Genomic DNA, 22240 nt, shown 5'->3' with positions numbered 1-22240 from the left:
AGAAGCGAGGGTTTAGAACAAAAGCGCTCTGAACTTAGATTAGCAAAGAGGGAGTGAAAGGCTGTTTTAGACGCAAACATGTTTGCTTACGTATTAATTTCATGAATATAATTTCTTTAGGCATGACTGTAATTGCTTATGAAAAATAGGGCATTGTCATGTCAGAACTGTGGCACGGGCTGCTCTGAATTTTTTCGGGGGCTGGGGGCCGAATTCTCCCTCTTCTTCTCTTTTAATTCTTTCTTTTTTAGAGTGAAATCAGTTCAGAGTTGCGAGCGCTTCGGTTACTGAATGCTTATTAGGAAGCGAAGTACAACACATGACAGAAGCTCACCCAAATGTTGAATATATCATTTATATTTTACGACAGTGAATTATATAGAAGATTCTCAAGTAACTTTCAAATCATCAAACTGTAATTAAATATTGCAAAGACGGTCTGAAAATTCTTTAATTTTTAATGAAAGTTAAATATATATATTGTCAGTCTGCTTGAAGGTGTAGTATTTTAATGCATGACGCTCAGAACAAATTGGATAATGAAATGATTACTTTTAAATGAAACTGTTGCAGAAGCGTACATGTTTCAGCTGGCGAGGATCTCCTCACTGCTCACACACGCACATTCACACACTCAATAATTGTGAATTCCCAGACTGAAATTACAGCTACTCTGAGGTTTCTGGTGGCAAATTAAAAATCCCACAGAAGCAAAGCTTGAATGAGTTAGGTTCCCCAGATCATACAGGAAAGTATCTGTGGCTCTTGCCTTATATTTAATTTTTTTTTTTTTTAAATATGGACAAATCAGATTTAAATGTATTCTCTTTGTCTCACAGTTATAAATGGCAAGGTTTTGTAGAGCTGCAGAATATTAAGTTAGGCAAGATAAAATAAAAACTGCTCTGCAAATCAGACCTAGAGTTGTGTATACAGGATTGCTACTCACAGATTTAACATAAATGTCCCATTAGCAGCATGCATTATATCAGCAGGTAGACAGGGAGGGCTTCGCTGGGCTGGATGCTGTGCATGTGATAAATAGTAGATATTCCTGCTGCTATAGGGCTCTTGGTCTGAATAAGTCAGGGGTTTGGTTGTGTGGCTGTGCCCGACTGAGAAACTCATGGCAGGAGTCCCATCACAGGCGGCGCGCGGGGATCTCCGCGTCCCGGCGCGCGCGCGTGCTCTCTGTTGGCTGCGACGCAACGTGGGAAGCGGGGCTGGATGGTGGCGTGACTGAAGTAACCAAGAATTTTGTCGCTGGCTGCATCCCAGGGCAGAGCTGGGGTGTAGGTATCCACTCTGCACGCGCTGCCCCAAACCGCGAGCTTTCGTGGCACGCGCGCTCCTTGGGAGCCCGGGCTGTGGGACTTCTGAATGGGAAACCCAGGCAGGGCTGGTCTCCGAGTGCATCGTTTCGAGTGGTGTTCAGGCTACCGCGCTTGGCCTTCGGTGGTGGCCCCAGAGCAGCGTTGGGGAAGATGGGAATTACGTCCCTTTGAGGGGTTTCGCTGCGTTTCCAAAATGCGTCCCCGTCCTTTAAAAATTATAAATGCTGCGCACAAATCGTTAATGTTGCGGGGAAGTTCTTTTCAATTAGGGTAACAACACTCGGCGTCAATACTGGCTTAATTAAATTTTCTTTTATGTTATCTTGGCACCTCATTTTATGTCGGGATCACATTCCTAATGCGTTCAAAACCCTGTAGGATCCCAAACTTTATAGCTGTTGCTTTCCGTAAAGCAGCAGCTCCTACCGCAGTAGGTCTGGCTCTAACAATGATGCATTTTGAAATCGCCTGCAAAATGTGAAATATGTCTGCTCTAATAAAACCGGAGTTTTTAGGCAAGTCTGAGGATTTTAATATGTTTACGGAGAAGAGATGCCTTCTATTTCTTCTGCTGTATTTTCATAAAGTTGAGACATTTCACTATTAGGAAAGATGGAGGAAATAAATCTGAAATACTTGTTCCCCACCCATTTTTCCTTCAGCCGTTCTCATCCATAAGATATAACGGATGCTAATATGGCTCAGGCGTCTTAAAAATCCTAAGTTTTGCATGATAGCTATTGTCTATTGCTGAGAGTCCTCATGAGTCAAAAATCCTCCCTTCAGACTTAGACTCTGTTTATATTTTGCTTTTTTTCAGTCCTTTAACTCTGGATGCAAATGGTTTTTCTGTTGACTTCTCTATCATTCTCTGATGTCTGCAGATATTTGATCAGCTCTCTATTCTGTGCGTAGCATGGCCCTGCTCTGGCAGCTCCACGCATGGGAAAAAAAATGTTATCAATAAGTTCAGAGGAGCCTCAGCAGACGCGGGGAAATTTCACACAAACATAAAACAAAACCTAACCCCTGTGACGGGGAAAGTTTACATTGCGCCAGATTTTAGCAGCTTTCTTGTGCCTTTGGTGAGATGTCAGGAGCGCAGGTGATTTTAATTTTCTTGTACAGAGAGGAATGGAGAAGTTTGGAATTTGCATGCATGATCAGGACCTGTGTTTGGGAAAATGTAAACTCATCACAGTGGAAAATGTGTTGTTTGGAGTCTGAGGGTGAAAACAAAGCTGAGGATTTTGGAGAGACTGCCTGAGCCAGATGGCCTGGTGCATTCCCAGTCTGGCAGCCCAACTGCTCCCTCCTGTATAATATACAGCCATTTGTTCTGGGATATTTACGCTAGAGCTGTTTCCATGTGAATGTTTGAAAACCATTAAAAATGAACATATTAGGAGAGATAAATTTATTTAATTTGTGTGAATACATCGATAAGCAGGCTGCGTATCAAAGGCAGAGGGAGGCTGGATAAAATAATTAGATGCTACTGAATTGTGCATTGAGAGAGACAGCAAGAACCAACCGTCCTCGCCCCGGGCCCCAGCGCTGCGCTGCTTGTCCGGGCTAAACCTCACTGGGACGAGTGGAAAATTTGCCTGGGGAAGGGGTAAAAACTCGGGTAATTAAGGGTTAAGCAGTCGAAGCCAAATAAATGTAATTCACAGTATTTTCGCTGTAGATATATAGCGGATACAAGCCTAATCCTCTCTGGGTGAAATTCTGGCCCATCTGAAGTCAATTGCAAAGCTCCTATTGAATTCGGTGGGGCCAGGATTTTATTTTCTCTCTGTGTGTATGGCTGTATACGTCACTACAAATCATTTTAGTTCTGTTTTTGAAAAGACCCTCATTTTAATGAGGTTTTCTTTCTCCTTTATTTCAGTAAGGGAGATAGTTTGTTTTGTGAAGCAGAGGTGGGATTTGAAAGTGAGTGGATTTAGATGCATGTCGGTGATTTCTCTCCTTCTCTTACCCTTTTAAAATCAAGGCCATGATATAACTGAGTAATAGAATGACCATGATCTCATTCCTTCAAGATATTGTTTCTCGTCCAGTTCAGAAAGCAGGATTGCTTGACTGACACCACGAGACGATTCTGCCCTCAGTTGTACCAGCATAAATCTGGATTTATTCAGGGATAGCTAAGGACAAAATCTGGCACTATATTTTTTCCAACTTATTCGTCAACTATTTTACTGCTTTATCCTGCAGTCTTTACTGGGGAAAAAGCAGATTAAATGAGAACTGTAGTCTTTACTTTTATATTACCCCCCCCTTCTATTTTATTTTTTTATGATCTCTGTCACTGAAAAGTTGAGGCGAATTGTTGGATGCACTTGTCGTCTAGAAATGACTGCGATGTACTCAATTTAGTAATTTTTATTTGCTGGCAAGCAGTGAATTGCATTTGATTTAACTTTTTACGCAGCTTTGTTTAAATGGGAGTGAAGAAGTCCTATACTTTGACACTAATTTTTTGGGGCCGTTTGTGCATGAGTGATCGTTACTCATTGGGACTTCTTGTAGAAAGGTTACTTGGGTGAGTAATGGCTTACAAAATGGAAGATGAATTTTGTGGGGAAATATTTAAGTTGTTCAGGAGAAGGGAAACTATTTTGAAACGCTTATGAAATAACACCGAGTTAAAACTACATGAAGTAAACAAAAAGAAAAAAAAAAAGTCTATAATTTTGCATTTCCTTTGCTGGTGTTTTGTTGTGCAACTCTGATGTGTATTTGCAGGCTTATTTTTAGCTCTGGTGTGGTCTAAGTTTATACGCTGTAACTTTCACTTTATCTCTTATTAATACGATCCCTATTTGACAAAATCACGGCGATGTTAACGCGACAAGAAATCCTGCCGCAATCGCCCCGTTTTAAAGCCTGAACTTTAAAAAATTACAATTAAAAAAAAAATTAAGATAGTTTTGTTAGAAGAGTAGCTTTTCAAATCTTGAAGTTAAACATTTTCACAACAGTAACATTGTAGACCCTTCCTGTAAAAATACTTCTGGCAGCTATAACGATCTGAAACTTTAGCAGTTCCTGTTTCCTTTTTGAAACTAATTGTAGAATTAATGCTTCAGAGCAGCGCCGTTTGCAAGCCGGCAGAGTATCCGTAATGCTCTCGGGCAGCCATTCATGGAAGTAAACAGTTGGTGCTTTACACACCCGTTCGCACAAGCAAATTGGGGCGTAGGAATGGGAGTTGGGGATGAGTTGCTCAGAAATGAACTCAGCAATTCCTAGAAGTTCCTAGGAATTCCTGCAGGAATAGGGTATGCGGGAGTGTCTGCGCTGAACGGGGGAGAAAACAAAATGTGCATGGGTACAACGTCGGTAATTAAATGCAAATAAAGTGAAAAGCAAATCCTTAACATAGAGGAAGGCAGAAGAATGTCATGCACGCAAAGAAGGGATCACTGATGCTAAACACAACAGACAAGGTGATTATGTACCGCAGTGTTGACTCTGCCCGTTCATTATTGCTATTTAGTTGAGTTATTTAAGCGGGTACCTGGAGGTTAAGTAAGCATAGCAGCAGGAAGGGAAGAGGAAGAGAGAGGGGAGGGGAAAAAAAGAAAGTAAATTTTGTGTTCTAGTTTGTCATTTCTAGTGCTTCCTTGTCTTCGCTGGCAACAAGATAGTCCATGCTGGGTAAATTTATTTTAAGATTTGAAAGCCTAAGAAGAATGAGCCAAGTCCGGCAGTCCTCTCTCAGGCACCGTTCCCCCCGTGTCATGCTGTGACCTACAGAGGTGAATGGGGACTGGAGGGGTTTGTCTCCACTAAAGGCCTCGGGAGTAGATCTGCTCTTCACCCCCATGCTCTGCACTCTCAGAGGCAGATTATTCTTTGATTGTGCGTTGATTGAGTCCAAAAAGTGCCACGAGCTTCCCCCTTGCCCATCCCGTCCCACTGCCAGATGGAACCTGATTTGGGGTTTTCTGGAGTCCTTGCAATGTCCCCGCTGACCAACCCCACCAGTTGTCAGCTGGTTCCTTTGATTCCCCGGTTTTGTCTGGAAGAAGCTTCTCCCCATCTTCCCCCTCAACGCAGGGAAAGGAGGATCTTCTGAATTTGTCCCAGCAACCATTTGTAACGCATGGACGACTGCACTGCCATCTTCCAAGGCCTCTTGCAAACCACCTGTAGCTCTCCTGGGCACCGATGTGGAGGGACCTTGAGGTGTGGGCCAGCGACCGAGCAGGGACGTGGGCTCCCAGCTGGGGCCAGGGGGGTTTGCTGGTGTCTGTGCTGCGTGGACTTTGCATGCGTCCTGCGACCACTTTCGTGTCCCCTTCATACCAGTGCTGGGTTCACAGGTTTTGTGGCTCACTGGTGGGAATGAGGGGGCAGAAGTCAGGTGAAACTCCGTACCCGTTAGCTGCAAGGGCACCTGCAGCCTCTGTCTTATCTTATCAGCAAAAAAAAAATCCCACTGGCTCTCAGGTTTTAGGGGAATGCACGTAGCAAAACCGAAATTAAAAAAATTAAAACTAGCAAAGGTAACGCAGCCCCATTCCTGATATCATTTATGGAATCATTAAATCATTTTATAATGCATAATATTAATATTGCACATTACCATTAAAATGGTGTTAAGAACCAGCTCATGCTGCTTCTGATTTGTGTGTCCTGAGATCCGTGCCCCCTTTGCAGGTGCAACGCCTCTTACCCTTGGTGTGTTATATTTGTAAGGACTGGGAAAGCAGTTCGTATGATCTTAACTTCATCGTATATTAAGATAACTTACTTTTTCTCAGTATTTTCCATGCTTCCGTTTCAAAGTGGTCTCATTCCATAAAATGTATTTCATATATATAGCATACTTTTGGTTTTTATTTTCAATACCTATTTTGTCGTTAGCTTTAGGGATACCCATATCAGATGTCATTTTATCTGCAGAGTTTGTTCCCCAATTTCTTCTTTTAAAATCTTTATTTTAGAGGCTGAAAAGGTCAAGGGCTGAGCTGATGCTCAGAAGCAGGAGCGGTCGTCTCACCAAGGGTGGGGCTCCAACCATTGATCCGAGCTCCGGAGTGGCACCCTAAAAGATTTAGGAACCTGTGCTATCAAAAGATGCTGTCACAAAGGCAACTCCTTTTCACTCTTATTTTGCTGCTCTGGGGCTGGTGCCTGGGACCAGGGGTTAGAAAACATAACTCTGTCCCGATCAGACGGAAACCCCATACCGAGGGGCTGTGAGCGCTAACCTAGTTGGCGCGTAGCACCGATCCCTCGCCGTCGCCGCTGGTTCTGCTGGTGGGAGGACTGCAAACATAGATTCTTCTTGAAATGCGAATACACTGTCTTTCCACAGTTTTAACTTAAAGGATTCTCCCCCTGCTATCTCAGAATCAAATTTCTCAAGCTGGTTGATCCTCTGTTTGTTTTGGTATCCTCTGCTCTGGTAGGGCCTGCCTCTCACTTATTTATATCCCCGTAACTCCGGAGTCGCTCTCCGGAAAGCGATGGATCATGAGGTTCAAGGGGAGAATCAGGCCCAAGCGCTTTCTCAGGAGCTACCAGGAAAATGCCTGGGCTGTGCAGCTTTTGTAATTAAAAATACACGAGCTTTCTCTTTTCTGTCTTTTTTTTTTTTTTTTTTTTTTGTAATGAATAGGACCCAAAATATGCCAAGCCTTGCTGGTTTTTCTTTTTTTTTTTTTTTCTTTTAATGCTATTAGGTTTATATTTTATTCTGAATTGAAAAGAAAATTGTGGTTGTCTTGACTACTAAAAAAACCCATCCTACACACCGCTTGAGAGATGTGCAACGGAGAGGAGGGAATTTAGCTGTACTCAGCTTGTGTTGTTTTCCAACTGCAAATCTTGGAGCAGGTTCGGTGGAGACGCGGTCTCTTTAGCCTGCGACTTGGCTTGCAACTCTGGCTGCGCCTTCGGTTGCCGCGATGCGTTTTCATTTTCTCCAAACTCAACTCGATGCACAGCTAAAAATGTGTTTTTTTTCTAGGCGATAGTATATGAAGGCCAAGACAAGAACCCAGAAATGTGCCGAGTTCTGCTCACGCATGAAATAATGTGCAGGTAAGAAACACCCCGCTTCCAGTTAATTGGTGATGAGAAGATGAATCTGTCTCTCAAAATCTAGGTTGAACCTGCAGCTATTTTCGGACTTAAATTATTCTTTCTTGCATTAAACAATCCCAAAATAACGTAGTTCGGTGTGTGTAATTAGCAGCAAGGTCTCAGTCGTCACGCTAGTTTTCAATTATTTATAAAGAGTTATTCTTAACAGAACGCTACTGGTTTTCGTTTAGACACCGTAGCCCACAAAAGGTCTCCTCACCAAAATTAACAGTCAATTATAGTCTTCTAGTAATAAACGTCTCTGTCCCCAATTCCCAACAAAACCTCCTCAGTAAGATGACAAAATAGTAGGGTTTTTTGCTTGGATTTTTTGTTTGTTTGTTTGTTTGTTTGTGTTTTTTCCTGGATGTGCATGAAGACTTGAAGTCAGGAGGCCTTTTTTTGTCCCTGTTGCTGCTCACGCAAGGCCCCCGCTCGGGCGGAGCGGAGCAGACGACACTCCTCCACGCAAAAGATGTCTTCTTCTTGATTTTCTTTAAACTTCCCCGTGCACATTTGGCTCTGCCCTGTGCTCTCTTCCCCTGAACATGCCGGCCTGGGGTTGGCCACTTAAATTTGGGACAGCCAAGTATCTTCTCTCCTGAACGCGGTACTTCTGCAACGGGCAGCTGCTTCCTTCTCTTTTCTGCCTGATTGAAATAGGTGAAGCCTCCTCTACTTCCTTTTCACCACAGAGAAGGCAGCATCTTCCCACAAACCCTTCCGACATCTAGGAGAGCTTGACCTTGCAGTCTCATTAAAGTTAGTGGGTGTTTTTTGCATGTCTGAAAAAATCATTTGTTACATGTTATTCGATGGCAGAAAATAATTCCCTGGTGGAAGACGAGGCGTTCTTGCATAAGCTCATTGTTACAATCAGTTGTTTTAAGACTGTAAAAATGCCATTGCATGCGTTGTAACTTTTACAAAACGCATTTACTAAAAACGAGTAACTTGAGGGTAAAAACTAGTACCCACTTCTAAGAGAATAAACTTGGATGAGGGTTTCCTGGTGGGGGAGAGTCTTAGACAAAATATTGAGATGGAAACTTCTCTGTTGGTTGATTTTTTAAAAATTTTTTTTTCATTCTTGGCGATTTGCATGTTTTGCCCTCCACGGCAGCTCCTCCCTGATAAAACCCTGCGGGAGGGCAGGGTCCTGCGATGCCGGCAGAGAAAGAGCTGCCCTCCTTGCTTTGCCAGCCTGGCCAAAACCCCGTGCCACCCCCCAAATTCTTCCTTGCAGGATTTGGGGGATTTTAGTTTTCATGTCGTATTTTTCTAGGCTGCTTCAGTCGGTAGGTTTGGCTTCTTCCAGGAAACCAAAGATAACCCATTGCAGCCCGAGAACGATCAGGGCAGACGGGTATCTCCAAGAGGTGCCTGAGCTTCTGCTGCCGTTGGGAGCTGCAGCACTGCTGTGCTGAGGACTCCCGGCCAGTTCTCCCTTTCCAAATGGAAACCCAGTTGTGCTGACAACTCGTAATTGCCCTAAAATTCATTGGCCCAATTAACACCACTTTCACACTAGATACCTAGCTAGGAACAATTCATGGAAATATTAAAGGAGGCCCCTGACCTGATAAGGCTGAAATGCGTGCTTTACTTTTCTCCTGTAATAGACCAGTAAAACAGTGGGACTGTTCATGTGAGTAAAATTAAGCACGTGCTCAAGTGCCTGCAGCGTCAGGGTCTGAATCTGCTGTTAGTCCTGGGTGATGTGTCCTCCTGATTCTTAGACGGCAAGGTTTTGAGGTAGGAATTACATCTGCCTGCCACTCACTGAGCCATCCCTGCAAGAGTAAGAATCACCTACTTTAATGCATTAAGTTTCTTGCAAATACTTTAGAAACACAAAGAGTAAGAAGTAAATTGAAACTTTACATAGAGGGCTGAGTTTTAACCAGAAGACCAAATACCTGCATCAAAGATTTACGGCCGTTCAATATACTTTGACTGAGACAAAATTATTTCCGTCCTGGGGATGTGGAAAGATGTGCAGTCTTTCCCTTTATTAAAGCACTTTACACTTTCTTTGTGCTTAAAATTCACTGGATCGGGAGCTTTATTCTTCTCCTTCTATTTGTTTACCGCTAGTCCTTGCTTTGTGTTTCATAACCATAAGGTGGAGGGGTAGCAAAAAAAAAATATGTCTGACCATAGTAGGCAAATGCTGTGTGCCTGACGGGGTGGGGGAGACATATTCAAATTTCTTACAGCTCATATTAGATATTACCCATTTCCTTTTCTGCCTATACATGTGTAAGAGGGTGCTGTTTGTTTACCAGGCCGCTTGACCCTATTGCACAAATCTGTCATCTATTGTGCTGCTAACACTCTTTTAAATTGCAAATCTGATGCTCTTTAGGGGTCTAGAAGGGAAAAAAAAATCTCTCTCCACACCATTCTGTTTCTCTTGATTTCTTGCCTGTTGTAAGTGGAAGTTGGGATGTGCTGAATTTGCACCAGGGGTGCAAATGCAGCCTCAATTATAAGCATAAAATTAGAGTCTGTTCCCCATTAATCAGCCCAGCTAATTGCTATGCACTACCATTAGCCATATGGTGTGAAAGACAGCTTGCTCTCCCTAAGATGAAATTTCTTCATTTCAGACATGAAATAGTGAGGGCTCTGTATTTTAAAATAGCTTGTTTTAGATATTTAATTTCTAAACAACTTTCAGCAGTGCTTTCTATCAAGGCTAACTGCACAATAAAACTTTGCATTTATGTGACAAAGCTGGGTATTTATAGTATACTACAACTATGGCATGGATAAGACAAAGAATTCAAATGTACAGGAGGGTCCTGGCTGTGGTAGGAAAGTGGGGCTGAGGTTTGCTTCAGGTGGCTGTTTATTTCAAAGGATTTCATTGTGTTTTGTCAAATATAAAAATCTACACTGTTGGCGAAAATGTTAATAGCTGGGGAGAATTCACAGCCTCAGTGGAATTTATTAGTATTGTAGCCAGCATGGGGAGGGACATCTATAGTTAATATTGCCTCAACAATTTCCATTATGAAACCTTCAGTGGCTTACAGCTTTGCCAAACTTAAACTGTTCTGGCTGAAATGTCCTTTGCAGGGTGTCAGCCTCAGGCTGACTTTCTTTGGAAAGTTTCAGCTAAAATGGTTCAGTGATTTCTGAGAATGAGGTTGGAGTAAAATATGGTTTTTGTCTGTGTAAAATAAAATCTTACAGCTGTTTTGATGAGAAGCTCCCATACCTCCAACGCTTCGGGGCGAGAAGCCTGTTTGGGGCAGGGGTTGTCCCGGCCGCATCATCTGCGGGATGAAACCCACCTCGCTGGGAGCTTCTGCAAAATCTCCCGCACGGACTCGCTAACGACTTGTTAGAGCCTGGCAGCTAAATGATCGGAAAGTCGCATTTGCGCTGGCCACGTGCCATCGCCCCGTAATTTCTCATTGTTCATTGTCCCCGTAGAAAGCCCGAGCGCGCAGATACACAAAGCAGGGCTCCTCTGGCGAGCGATGCTCCTGGCCGCCACGCCAGGGTGGGGACGGGGGGATTTGGGGGTACCAGACATCGGGGCGAGGAGGCCATCTCCTGCGCACCCCTGGCAGGGCCGGGCAGCGCGGGACAGAGATGCTCCAGCGCAGGGAAGGGAAGAGGAGGAGAAAGATATGGAGCAAGATGGCAGGAGGGCAGCAGGTCCCCAGAGGGTTGGGGCGAGGACAAAGGCAGCAACAAAAGCTGGGAGTGGCGGTGGCCAGGGGACGGGGAGGCCTGCGAAGGGGCAGGATGGGGATGGCGTGGGGCTTGGGCACGAGCCCTGGGGATGGCGAGGATGGCAATAGGAGGGGGGGAAACCTGGGGTAGGCAGACATGGGGTGCAGGACCTGGAGGGGGTTGTAATGGCAATGGTCATCACTGTCAAGGGCTACTTGTTTTAAAAACAAACAATCCCCCAAACGAAGCAATTTTTGCAGGCTTTTTCTGTGGGCCAGCATGCTGTTGTGCCTGAGCTGTGGCTCCTCGCCCCACTTGGGAACAGGCGTCGCGGAGGGACAGCGAGGACAAGTCCTTGCCCTCCTGGCTGCAAGGAGCCGTCACTCGGAGCCTCTCCCTGCGCTTTCACAGAGCCTCGCTGGGAGCTGGAAGGTTTCTGGGTGACTTGGAGAAGCTCCTGGGAATTTTTAAATTCCTTCAGGGAAAGGAGAAAGGGTGCTGAATATTTAGGAACTTTTTACCAAGTGTTAAGTAGGCTCTGAAAGCAAAAGCTTTCGAGGCAAGTTGAATTAAAAGCACTTCTCAGGTCTCAAACTCAGGGTTTGCATGATGTTTTAATTCTCTGCATAGAAAAACTAGGGTAGACGAAGCCTTGGATTCTGCTGTTGGGGGAAAAAAATGCAAAAGGCAAGCTAAGGTTTAAGAAATAATTATCTAGAACATGAACGAACATTTGGGGCCTCCTTTCATGCCACAGAGCCACCAGATGGTGGGACATGCCAGCCATGCACCTCTTCCACATCACCCTCAAATTGCGGTGCAAGGAGTGAGGTCTACTATTACTCGGGATTATTGGGGTGCACTCTTGGGAAGCCCTATCCAAACGAGGGGTCCGCCTGCTGAGCAACGCGGTGATTCCCCCGCTCTCGAAGCCGGGTTGTCCCCGTCGGCCAGCGCCTGACTCCATCCCGCTCGCGGCGGGCGGCGAGACCGAGGCATCCCCGTCCCCGGGCCCCCGTGGCCGCCTCTCCCGCTGGGTCAGCACCCCGGGAAGGTGCCGGCCTCTGAGCCTGGCGGTGCGTGGATGGTGGTATCTGCCCATCTCGGGCTGGGAGCCTGGGAACCTTTGCTCGCCTGAGTAAGTGTGGCAATTTCTGTCCCTGCAGTCTGCTGTGAGAATGTCAGGACTAGCCCTGATTTGCTCCAGTCACAAGAACTGCATTGTCTTAACTTGTGCCAACTCTGTTTCTAATTACATTTTAATCATTTAAAAATGATTAGCAGTTTTTATTGCCTTGTTTGTGGGTAAATTTTCTCACCCCACACATTCTAGCTGCACTCCAATGACAAGTCCTTTTATAGGCAAAAAAGCCCCCCAAACATCCACATGACTATTTACCTACAGCATATTTTATTCCTTCCTAAATTTTAATACTTTCTGGGTGCCAAGTCTCTTGCATTTTTTGGTAGATCAATTGTGGTATTGTGCTGTAAAATTAAGCAGTTTTTTTTGGCAATCCCAAACAATGTAACTTCCACCGAAATGAAGATACCGCACATGTGTTAACTGTGAAAAGTTTCAGCCCTGAATAGTTGCCTTGAAGCTTTTTGCGGTGAAAAGAATTATGTATTTTCCTCTCTTTGAAAACAAAATTTTTTTTTTTTTTAAACCATGTTTAAACAGGCTGTTTTTGTAAAAGGCCCCCTTTTTTTTGTTATCTTTAGTGTGGTTAGTTGCTTTATTGCTAATCTTGGTGGGTAACTGTATATTATTCACCCTATTGTTCAGCAACACAAGAGAACCTTTGTCATACTCCCAACAGGGCTATTTATGTAGCGTGGCACTTCTGAGGGCTTCTTCCTGCCCTGATGTTCTTCCACCTTCTGGGGAAAAGAAAATAGTTCATCTGAGCGGGAGTGCGAGCAGTGGTCATTCCTGCCAGCTGCTGAAATAAAGGCGATGCGCAGGTCCCTGGGATGCCATTTGGAACAAGCTTGGTGGTTTCCAAAGATTGGGTTGCGTGTGGTTGAGGTTTACCAGAAAGTTTATTGACCAGAGAGATGCGCTCAGGTCTGGCCAGGGGGAGCGAACGGGGTGGTCCTCCCTGCCTGTGGCTTGGGGCCACCATGGGATGGGGTCCCTGCAGCCCTCACCCCACAGGAGCTGCCCAGGCTTTGTCCAGCAGGTCCCTGGGGACCAAGGAGGGCTTGGGAAGACCAGGAGCTTCTTGATTTTTATTTTTTTTTTTTTATTGCTTGGAGCTTTGACTTCAGTGGGGAATTTTCTGTTAAGGGATGTCACCAAATAGGAGCTTTCCTTGCTAGATGGGTGTTTCCTCCCGGGGGTGAGCGGGTGGGTGAAAGCCTGAGGCTTTGCTCACCTACGTAGCTGTGACTCGCTCTTGTGGGTTTAGACGGGCCGCTGGGGCGAGCAGGGCTCCTGTGGGCAGCCCCCGCATCGCCTGGCCACAGCTCCAGATGCACCAGGAGGGATTCCCACCCTGAGCAGAAACACCTATACTGCCTGTGAGCTCACCTGCAATATATTTGTGGCTCCTAATGGACAATAACCCCTGACAAGGAATCATCACAAACAACAATTTAACTTCTCTCAGGAAACAATGAGCCACCTTAGTTCAAAAGAATCCCAGCCTCAAGGTCAGCGATGGAGCAGTGCTTTGGGAGACGGAGCTTATATTTCACACGCCTGCTTTGTATCTGACCTGACGCGGGGTACCAGCCACCGGAGCTGTGCTCTCCATGGCATTAGCGATCATTAACGTGCTCAGAAAACTTGGGGAAACAGGCACGCTCGAGCATAAAAAAGCCGCTGCCGATGGCGCTTGCATTTTGGCTCTCCCATTAACAACAGTGTTTCTCAGAGGGAGAATAATTGAGCTTTCGGATTTCGGGGGGAGGTTTCCCGGTAGCTGAGAATCCGGCTCTGTGTAGAAGCAGGACTATCTTGTGGACGTGTAACATAAGCGTTAAGTGAGTGTAAAAACCGGGCTCAGCGGGGGAAAAAGCTCCCTTATTTTGTGTGCGAGCGTATGTGGGACAACTGTTAAACCCTATGGAAAAGAGGCTACAAACAGGCAGGTCTCCCTGTTTCGGGTGATCCTTGAATTATTATTTGTGAAAGGGGCAAAACCCCTCTCTTTTTATATTTTCCGTTGCTAACCAGCTGTGCAAGAAGTTAAACATAGTAATTAACCCATATGTGACCCACTACATTTGACTGATTTCCAGGCAGGGCCGGAGCGGTAACTCTAGCCGGCAATTTGAACCTACCATGTTCGTAATGATGATTTTACAGTGTAATGGTCGCACTAAATCCTTTCACTTTTGCTCTGTAGCCGCTGTTGTGACAAGAAAAGCTGTGGCAACAGAAATGAGACTCCATCAGATCCAGTGATAATTGACAGGTAAGGACTGCTATTGTTTCCTTCCATTTTTTTTCTTCTCCCCCTCCTCATTATAATGAAACACCTGCCCTGTGTTGCTAATGGGGAAGAATTAGGAGTATATGCGGATGAAATTTTGTTTTTGATACCGAATTAGTTGTGCTTTGCAATTGCGATTGCCACGGAAGGGCCATATGGAGGATAACGGAGTGACCTGCTCTTTGGAGGGCTCCGCTTCTTGTAACTGATTCATGTGCATAAAGAGGAGATTTTTCTTTCTGACTTTCTGTGGCTCAATTCACATGCCGTGCCAGGGAAGCTTCAGGAATAAAATAATAATAGTTTGTGATTTATGAAATGTGGTTGGGTGCTTATAAATATTTAACTTTTATTTGAAAAATGTCTGAATCATTATCACTTTTAGCTACAGTAGTTCTGTGGGATGCAATCCATCTACATTTTAAGGGTTTTATTTATGCATAAAAACAGTTAAAAAAAAAAGATCTGCAAAGTAAGGTTTTTTTCCTCCTGTTATTTTCTTTGGTTGGAATACTATTTTGACTGTATTGTCAGTTGATTAATTCATTTTTGCCTGTCCTAATTATTGTGTTTTTAAACAGATCCATATTGCTAATCTGACATCACCGAGTAAATCACTGTAGTACAATACATCTATTTTAGGTTTTCTGAGCCACGCGTAGTTTCTGTGCTTGCAAATTAGGCGAAATGGTAGCCAAATAGTCATTTTTACATTTTAATTGTCCAAACTCGTCGTACAAAGCCAGGTGCGATAACCAGGGTATTATGCAGCATTACTCTAGAAGAGTTAAATGGCCATGAAGTGCTGAAAGTGTCTGCCATCAGCTGGGGAAAGCAATACCCCGCCACTGATCTGTGAACAGAGGGACCCTGAAGGGAAATTACCTATACGTATAGGGGCGGGAGCGTAGAATAGGGTGCTTGGCCTTGCGTTATCGTCTGAGTTCATGTGAACGCGTGACGAGGGTTTGCTGGGCTGGGTGCCACACGCGGAGAGCGGTCCAGGGATACGGCAGAGCCTTGCCTGGCATTGTGCTCATCCAGACTCCCAGATTTACAGTTCTTGCTTGAATTTGGTAGGAAAGTGGATATATTGGAAGCTTATAGCAGGTGTTTTGATTAGCTATAATAAGTAATGCTGAGAATGTTTAAATCTCAGAGGATATCTCTATCTATTTTAACTAGGCATGTTTTCATCTTCTGTGAGTATTAGGTAGTACCAGGGAAAGTGGGGGGGGGAAAAACCCCCACAGTGAAATCTGTATAGAGATGTGTTTTATAAGCATGCTGCAGAGTTGAACACTATAAACATGGTGTTAGAGTGGCATTTTGAGCAACATGAAAGCTACAAAATTCACATGAATTTTTCATTGTACTGGAAAGTGAGATGTTAAGATGCTAATGGCAGGTTTACAGAAATATTTTGTTTAACTATCTAGTATGCAAAACCGCTAGTTGCAAATCATTTTAAATTGTGAAAGCCAGGGCTGCTGTCTGTTACATGCTTCCTGCAAAATGAGGGAAACGGTTACATGAAAAAACCAGATTTACCTTCCTAGCGCTGATCAATTTATCAGTCTTTACATAAATTGATGCAAAATGTACCAATTCTGAAGATTATTTTAAAAATGCAAGCTAAACATAATTTAAAGATGATAATACAAACCCTACCTCACCACCCGTACTGAATCACGCTCGGCTTGTGAATGGGTTAAGCTTTTAAGTTCTTCACTTGGTTTTAAATTGTGACTTTGATACAGAAGGTTGATATGACTGTGGTTTGAATAACATTTGATTTTGACCTGTTCCTGTGGGTTGCAATGGTATAAGAAATTTGACTCAGCAGTACTGTAATTAGCCCTCCCCGTGTTTTTGAAACAGGATTGTGTTACCTGGATTGCATTAGTGTGGCTTCTATTGTTGCCGCTTCGCATCTGTCCCAGTAGGGTACTTAAAACCTTTTCTTGGCCGGGGCTAGTTCAAACAATTTAGGCCAAATAAGTATGTGCTTTATACAGTTAGTGGCTTTACTGATGTTTCTTGTGACATTTATCCTACTCATTTTTTTTTCCCCTTTTGGTTTGGAAAGGATGAAGTGATCTATATGGAGCCTTTTTACCTTACAACGAGTCCTTTAAAATTGTTCTAACGTTAAAACGCCTGCCCAAGTCAGAACATGTGTTTAGTTGTACTCTATTGTCACTTCTCCATGCACACAATTTTTAACTATTATGTCAATTGATATGCAAAACCATATTTAGCTATTTTTATTTGCATGTGAGCTTACAGAATTCATTTACCATTTGGGCTAAAGCACTCCCACATGCCTTACGCTCTGATAAAGTCTTGCCTGTGGATTTAATCTAACTCTTGCATCAAATCCTGCGAATCCACAGCCTCTGACCTAACATAGAACTTAACGTAGAATCTATCCATGGGATTTTTGACATATGTACTTACATGGAAATGCTATCCTCTTCTTACATGCTGGAATACTATTTTGGATGGATTAATTCTCTTTGATGAGGCTAGAGAAACTTGGGATAGGGAGAGCTCCGTCTTTGTGGTGGTTGAGTGAACTTGGCGAAAAGGCTGTTTGGCAACTTCAAAGTCACATGTGCCATGTTCTTTTTCAAACCCTAGATATATATATGAAAAGTAAATCCTATCTTTTTATTTAATCAAACTGTGGGATTTAAAAAAAAGTCTGTAGTTGCGTTTGAAACAAGATACGACTTTATCCTTTATAAAATTGCTTTATGCTTTGCTCTATTATAGTGTTAGCAGATATAGCAGCGAAAGGGACCTACAGAAATTTATACTCATATAGCAATCTACATTTTCTCTGGAGAACAAAATAAATCTATTATGCTTATAGAGCAGTCGTTTCAAGGAAGTTTCTTGGAAACCTGTGTGTGTCTGAATCATCTTCTTAGCATAGCCTGTATATTTTATCGCTAATCCAGTTACACGTGTTGAGATGGAGCTCTGATGAACAGGAACTCGTTGTAAAAGGGGTATTATTGTCGCAATACAAACGCACGATTCCTCCTACAAGTGCAGTGGCAGGGCCGCATTGTAATCACACTTAAAGAAAACACAGAGCACTTCCTGTTATTAAATTAAATTCTAGATTGATTTAACTTTCAAATTGTAACTCGTATTTGAATTTAAAAGGTTTGCAATAAAATTCCTGTGAAGAAATTGAATAAATTGTAGTTTTATTACCACTCTGGATATCCTGGTGTCCTAACCTTTTTCCTTACACTTATCTTAGTTCAATAAATAAAACCTCATTAGACTATTCCCATTTCAACGAGTTTATTAAATTTTACAGGAGTAATTAGCATAAGCTGTGCTAATTTTTCTGGAAGACTAATGAGAGAGCTTCCTAATTAGGTTTGCTTTGTAAGAATCAGAAAAGATGATAATGACAAAAGTCACATAGGGGAGAAAGTGGGGCTTTATATTATTCCTTGGTTCGGGAAAGAGGCTCTACTCTCGGCATTCTGTTCCAAACTTTTAAACCCGATTTACCATTGTCGGGACCGATATTTAATGGCGTTACCCGTGCCTGCCGGGGCTTCTTTACCTTTTATGGCTGCATCCAGTAAACAGGAGTCCTACTGACTGATAAAATAGGAATAACCACTGCAATCCCAAATATAGCGGCAGAAAAATCTCAGCCTTTAGGATCTATACCATATACCTCCAGCCTGTGACATTGCATAGAAAAAGGGCTGAAAACAGCCCGTTTGGCAGTTGCTGGTCCATCCCAAATTTTGCTTCTTCCTGGAGTACTCGAGCAGGCTGATAGCAGTGACCCGAAATCGGCTTTGCGGAGATTTACCAATACAGATGAGACCTACTTGAGAAATCTCACGACCGTCTATCTTTTGGATAGGTAAACTTTAGCTGCGGTGTAAGTTAACAGGCTTTGTGTTAGGGTGAGACCGTGTGCCCTTAGGTGGCAGGTCAGCATGAGGATGACTAGGGTTTCTTCTGGCCTTCGTCTGGCAATATATTGAAGTTCTTCACGTGCTGCTTCGGATGCGGTTTCTGAGGAATGAGGCTCCCTCTGGCTTTGGAGAGGTGGCTTATGCATTTCCAGTGCAATCAGAGCTCTTGTCCATGGAGCACGGGTGGGAACTCGTGGATTGGAGGCTGTAATATTTTTTACGCATTATTATCAGATGACACCGAGGTACATTTTAATGCATGACCTGCTACAAGTGTTTGAAAGGCCTGTGTGCTTTTGACACCTGCTGTACGGGATGCTCAACTGGGGCTCTCTGCTATCCGTCCCTGGTACACCCAGCTGCCGCGGCTAGGGAGGGAGCCAGCTTACCTACATATGTTTTCGAAATCTTTCAGCCTTTAACCTGAAAAATTTTATGTTTGTGGGTAGGATTTCACCGTGCAATGACATGAAAAGAGGCGTGAATGACTTTCAGTGTCTCCGTTTTACCACTTTACAAGTCATCACGTAGTGGATTGTGTTTTACAGGCCTGATCAGCTTTTCACCCTAAGTACCAGGCAGGTGGAAAAATGACACACAGGACTGTGTCGCACTCACTGCATCCTCCCCACAAATACACTTGTTAGGCAGATGGGGCGATTAATGCATTTTGCAGTAGCTTTCCATGCCCGGAGGGAGGGTGATGGAGAGGTGGGCAGGCTGGCAGAGCGGGCCAGCTTCGGAAGAGGTGCTGGCAAGAGGACGAGGTGGGCGTTTTGCTTGCGAGGGAGCTGCTGAGGATTGCTTTGCTGCAGGGGATGGGATCAGCACTGCAGCTGATCCCCCAGCCAGACTACAGGGACCCGGGCTTGTCGTAGCACTGGTGTGATGGCAAAGCGGCAGAAGATGCCAGGCGCGTTGGCAGTGGTCCCTTTGCAGGAGTCCCAGTTCTTGGTCCCCCTGGCCATATGCGGTACCTGAACATGGCTGTGTGGGATCAGGAGAAGGGGGCCTGCTCCCCCCCTGCCCACATCGGGGAGAGGGCTGCAGGAGGCTGTGGGTCCCATCCATCCTGGGCCCTTGGGTGGGTTTTCCATGCAGGAGGACAGGCATGGCTCTCTCTGACAGATGTCAAGACATGGGTGAGAAACGCTCCTGGGCCTGAATATGTGGCACTTCTCTTGAGTCTTGTACTAGAAAGTGCCCACCTCATCGCTGTGCCCCTTCCAGAGCCAGATGGGAGTTATTTATCCAGCAGGGAGGGAGTCCGGGGGGCAGAAACTGGGCGACAGAGGACTACTCCCAGCATCGCATGAAGATGTCTTCCGGGCTGTCTTTTAAGGCTGTGCCGACTAAACCCTCAGGGACTCTTAGCAGGGCGTTCAGATGGGCAGAAGTTGGCTTTGAGCATTTCGTGCAAGCTCCTGGAGCCTGTGAACCCATACATTTCTGAGAGGGGAGGGACCGAAACACACATCCTTGAGGATTTGCTTGTGATTGATGCAGCTGAGAAGCATTACCCAAAACATTTCCCACATGACTTAGGCAACCAAAGGCATTTTGTGCCTTTGTGAGATAAATGGGAGACTCCGATCAGTAGATGCTTCTCACACAGGGAGTCAGACATGCTCGCCCCTCTACCAGCGCTCCTAATGCCTGTGGTGTCAGTCCTCTTTCTGGTGAAGAAATCACTAGAGCTGGGCGTAACTTTGCAAGAGTTCTTGCAAAAATCTCTTGGTTTCAGCCTATTGGGGTTGGCACATATCACTACTGCTTCAAAGTTCATTTATTTTGCTCTTGGCGTTGAGTGAACCTGGTCAGGGTCAAACCAGCTCCTGCTTACTGGTTGGTTGATTTCTTTCCCCTCTGCCCCAAGTATAAGAATTTTTGTATAATCTCAAAACTATTATGCAAAACCTTAATTTGGTCTCAGCTTCACTCAGGAGGTTTGTGATTTTCTCAGCAAACCTGTTCTGAGTTTTCAGTTTGTTATAAAACCCCAAACCAGGCAAGTTTTATGTGGTTTTGGGTTTCACTGCAAACATTTCACACTACTCTAATAGTTACTTGCTTCGCTCAGTGATGCCTTTTGAATCTGCAGCTAGTGTTTTGGGCTTTATTTCGCTGCGATCTTATGCCTGATTATTACTATTTAATATCATGGTGATATAACAGAGGCTCCTACCGCAAAGAAGGCTTATTGTGCTAGATGCGGTGTAGTCTCTAGGTAGGTAGATCCTGAAGATAAGTGCTTCTCCTGACGCAGTTTAAAAATTGAGATTGAGGTTTTTCTATGGAGAATAAAAAATTTAGGCTTGCAGTGAATGTCCTAGGGATGAGGGAAACCGAAGACCAGCTTACTGTATTGCTTTTGGCATTTGACTACCATCTTTAGTGCTCACCTACAGCCCTTTGGGGCTTGGCCAGCTGTGCTGTCAGTCCAGAAAAGTGACTTGAGTGTAGACATGGGATTTGCTGGACCCGTTGCCCTGAGACCCAAGGTCAGCATGTCCGTGTCCATATAGCTCTGCTCTGCCTTGGGTGGACGGTGAGCCTGGGGTGAGCAGCTCTGCGTCTACAGCTTTCAGAGCCATGGCTGCCGGTAGGACGGTAAGTCCCTTGGGCTCTTTCTGAAAATCTTGGTCTTGGTCAGCAGGGATTAACAGTTTTAGGAGACTGCACTGACTTGTCTAGCTCCTCAAAGTCCATCCTGACGACCCCATGGGTTTTGCTTGTGCAGAGGAACACCCCGAGGTCTAATTGAGACCTCGTGGATTGCCCTGCTGCTCCACTCAGATGGCAGGATTTGGGCGTCCGAGGTTCGAGGTGCTTTAAAAAGTTTGGCTGCCTCTGTGCAGTGACCTCCTGGGGCATCAGGAAAGCTCCAAGTGCGCCGGGCTGGTCCCAAGAGGAGCCCAGGGCCTGGCAGGGTGATCCATGCCTTTGTTTCTGGTCACAAAACTTCAAATGTGCTATTCATACCTATCGATTTCTTAATATGACCTCCTACTTCAAAGCATGTCCTGCAGCAGGGAGGATGCGCTTGGCGCAGCGGGCTCCCCGGCTCCATGCAGCTCAGTGCCAGTTCTTCTCTTTCTCAAGATTGGGGATTTTTTTTGGGAAAAAATACTGGCTTTTTCTCATATGCATACATTTGTACACACAGTTTCTGCTGTGGATAAATTTCCTGTCCCATCTTTACACCTGATTTATTTCCACATTTGCTGTTGCAGTGGGAATGCACACATGAATAAGAGCGATAGGAAAATGTATTTGCAAAGATCCTCCTCAGTTTTAATGCAGATTAGCTAAAATTGTTCTGAACATGACAAACGTATCTTACCTCTATCCCAGAGTTTATTGGGTAAAAACATAACCCAAGCCTTATTCTGCAGAAGCTGAGGTGTATGAGTAGTTTTCTTCCTGTGAGTAGTCATAAATGTTTGCATGTTCTAGCCACCAAAATGTATTCTTATAAGTAATTGGCCACATCTACAAAAATAACCGTGCTAAATTCAAATTCACTTCTGCTTGCTGGAAGTATATAATTTTAATACAACATCTAACTAATAAAGTTAAAAGAGAGTAAGAAACAATTGTAGGTTTTTGTGTAAATCACGCCTGAGATAACTTGCTAGAAAGGGATTTAATGCTGTCCTCGGAGAGCAGCAAGGCTCTGTAGTAGTAGTGGTAAATACTGGTAAGAATT

The 22240-nt window shown here is 44.4% G+C and overlaps 1 protein-coding gene across 10 annotated transcripts in view; it reads left to right on the top strand.

Moving 5' to 3' along the window:
* Positions 1–22240, top strand: part of EBF1 (EBF transcription factor 1) — a gene marked incomplete at both ends in the record, with an annotated part of 282086 nt that overhangs the window by 4167 nt on the left and 255679 nt on the right. For 9 of the 10 annotated variants that reach the window (XM_082324546.1, XM_082324545.1, XM_082324540.1 and 6 more), the window contains 2 exons: positions 7324–7397; positions 14486–14554. In XM_082324546.1, coding sequence (XP_082180672.1) covers positions 7324–7397; positions 14486–14554 — 143 coding nt within the window. The remainder of the gene's footprint in view (positions 1–7323; positions 7398–14485; positions 14555–22240) is intronic. The other variant, XM_082324547.1, reaches the window with a different exon arrangement.

Source organism: Platalea leucorodia (assembly GCF_965183815.1).
Source record: "Platalea leucorodia genome assembly, chromosome: 11".
Taxonomy (NCBI): domain Eukaryota; kingdom Metazoa; phylum Chordata; class Aves; order Pelecaniformes; family Threskiornithidae; genus Platalea; species Platalea leucorodia.
The sequence above is the reverse complement of the archived record's forward strand: the minus strand, read 5'-3'. Positions and strand labels throughout refer to the sequence as shown.